Source organism: Penaeus japonicus, unplaced genomic scaffold (assembly GCF_977035675.1).
Source record: "Penaeus japonicus unplaced genomic scaffold, GWHDUDI00000001_assembly GWHDUDI00000040, whole genome shotgun sequence".
In the NCBI taxonomy this organism is placed as follows: Eukaryota; Metazoa; Arthropoda; class Malacostraca; order Decapoda; family Penaeidae; genus Penaeus; species Penaeus japonicus.
Window position 1 is genome coordinate 12516006 of NW_028234442.1, and position 2500 is coordinate 12518505.

Here is a 2500-nt window from a genome sequence, read left to right on the forward strand (position 1 = left end):
GCTTGAGGTGCGGAACGAAACGTCTCAATTACATCTCTAGTTTTGTAAAGTGATTAGTGCAATTAAGGCTGCACGCGCCCTGACAGTAGATTAGGGCGGGAGATCAGCAGTTGAAGAAGAACCCTATGCAATTATTTTTTTCACAAAGATCCCCTAGCAAGTATTTTCATGTTAAATCCAGACTTTAATCTGCAGAAATACTGTATCATGACCGAACGAGTGTATCAACGCTTGCCCGTGCCTGTGTAGTTAGGCAAGCTGATAAAAAAGGGCTAAGCTAAAACTAATTATGTAACCCATGGTTATGAGTAGAACACACGCATGTATTTGCTTCCTGGTGTCTCAATTTATTAGAGCGTCTAAGATGCCTCCCTAGGCACTAACTTTTTAATAAATGCATAAAAAGTTGTCTTTTACGAAGTAATTAATCTGTTGACACCCGAACCATTGTTATGATTTGTTCAGTCCACTGTAACCAATACATTCTGAGCGCAATTCTTTACTTGAGATAGCGGTGTCGATGAGCGCACTCGTCGTCAGTTGCAGTGTGTTCTCCACCCATCCTGAAGAGCTCGAGGACGTTTTGGTTTCTTTGTGAAACTATAAGAAAGCCAGTGACAATTTCAGTTTGATATTTTGATAACACGAAAGTATTTGGTGAAGGAATGTGTTTGGGCGAAGCGTTCGCACGTTCTTGTCCGTCATGCAGTGGTTGTGCAACAATGGCTTTGGTCTCTACGAGGTATTGCTCTTGTTGAACAGCCGCGTCCTATGGCTTTTCCTCTAACCTTGGAGGCCACAACAGCTTCACGCCAACATTCGGTTGCTTTGTGATGAGGACGAGAACGGGGGAGGCAGGGCGGCGAAGAGGGGGCAGGGAGGGGGAGGGGTAGGCCACCGAGGTCTAGTAGCCCGCATTTGCTCGTCATCTGAGTCAGGACAGTGCTTCTCCAGTCAAGTGTTAAGGCCGACTGGCATCTACGCGTTGGTTGCAATGAACGACCATTGTGAAAACTGGCCAGGCGTTTGTGCAAGATATTTTTGGCGTGGAAAAAATGTACCGTTTTCCAGACTCCCTCTCTTTCTCTCACTCTCTCTTCTCTCTCTCTCTCTCTCTCTCTCTCTCTCTCTCTCTCTCTCTCTCTCTCTCTCTCTCTCTCTCTCTCTTCTCTCTCTCTCTCTTCTCTCTCTCTCTTTTCTCTCTCTCTCTTTCTCTTCTCTCTCTCTCTCTCTCTCTCTCTCTCTCTTCTCTCTCTCTCTCTCTCTCTCTCTCTCTCTCTCTCTCTCTCTCTCTCTCTCTCTCTCTCTCTCTCTCTCTCTCTCTCTCTCTCTCTCTCTTCTCTCTCCCGTTCTTTCTCTCTCTCTCTCCATCCCTCCCCCCCCTCTCTCTCTCTCTATCTATCTATCTATCTATCTCTCTATCTCTCTATCTCTCTCTTTCTTCTTTCTCTCTCTCTCTCTTCTCTCTCACTCTCACTCTCTCTCCTCTCTCTATCTCTCTCTCTCTCTCTCTCTCTCTCTCTCTCTCTCTCTCTCTCTCTCTCTCTCTCTCTCTCTCTCTCTCTCTCTCTCTCTCTCTCTCTCTCTCTCTCTCTCTCTCTCTCTCTCTCTCTCTCCCTCTCCCTCTCTCTCACTCTCTTTCTCTTCTCTCTCTCTCTCTCTATCTATCTATATATCTCTCTCTTCCTCTCCCTCTCCCTCTCCTCATTTTGTTTCTCTCTCTACCTTAATTCGTCATATCCCTAACACACATTTGTATATGCATTAGCAAATAGCAGACGTAGACTACATGCATATGTATATCTACACGCACCCATCATGCTCTGCCCAAGCGCATATTACCTGTCGGCAAAACCCATATGCCTTTCATCAAGATGCAGCAGTCTAGACATCATGCCTTGCGGGCGAGTTACATTGCAATATCGAGGATTAGAATGGTATTTTTATGCCCTTTGTTTTATTGTTTTCTCTATATTATATAGAAGTATCAAGTGTATATTATTGTGCCACAGAGAGAGATGGGGTGGAGGGGGTAGCCATAGGGTGGGTTGCCTATTATAATAATTTTCTTGACTCTACTACTACGATGTTCATCCGTTTGAAAGTACGGAGATAATGTGTAACTTGGCCGTTGTAGCAAGCTAGGTAGACCGATGCCATTTTCAATCCTTCAGATGTCATTTACTCCAGAATCTTATGCTTCCCAGATAATCCAGTATTAATTATTTTTTCCTTCCACAGGCTTGGGTCCAACTTTTAGGGAGAAACACCCTGAATAAAGGACCTCGCTGCCCCTGAATCCGTAGGACGAAGACTCCTCCTATAGACGCTATGGCGAGGTCCACAGAGCGTTTGACGTTCCTCTTGGTCGTCTCCGTCGCCGCCGCCGTCGCCGCAGGGGATAGCTTCGACGACCCTTACAACTACGAGTACAGCTACGGGGACTACGACTTCCACTACGACTCGGCGTCGGGCAGGGACTCCCTTCAGGCTAGGAACC

The 2500-nt window shown here is 46.2% G+C and overlaps 1 protein-coding gene across 1 annotated transcript in view; it reads left to right on the forward strand.

Annotated features, from left to right (window-relative positions):
• The window catches only part of LOC147466897 (uncharacterized), a 27334-nt gene that overhangs the window by 17287 nt on the left and 7547 nt on the right, over window positions 1-2500 (forward strand). Inside the window, exon 2 of the mRNA XM_086533985.1 lies at window positions 2242-2500. This exon is cut by the window's right edge and continues 39 nt beyond it. Coding sequence (XP_086390111.1) covers window positions 2332-2500 — 169 coding nt within the window. The 5' untranslated portion in view covers window positions 2242-2331. The remainder of the gene's footprint in view (window positions 1-2241) is intronic.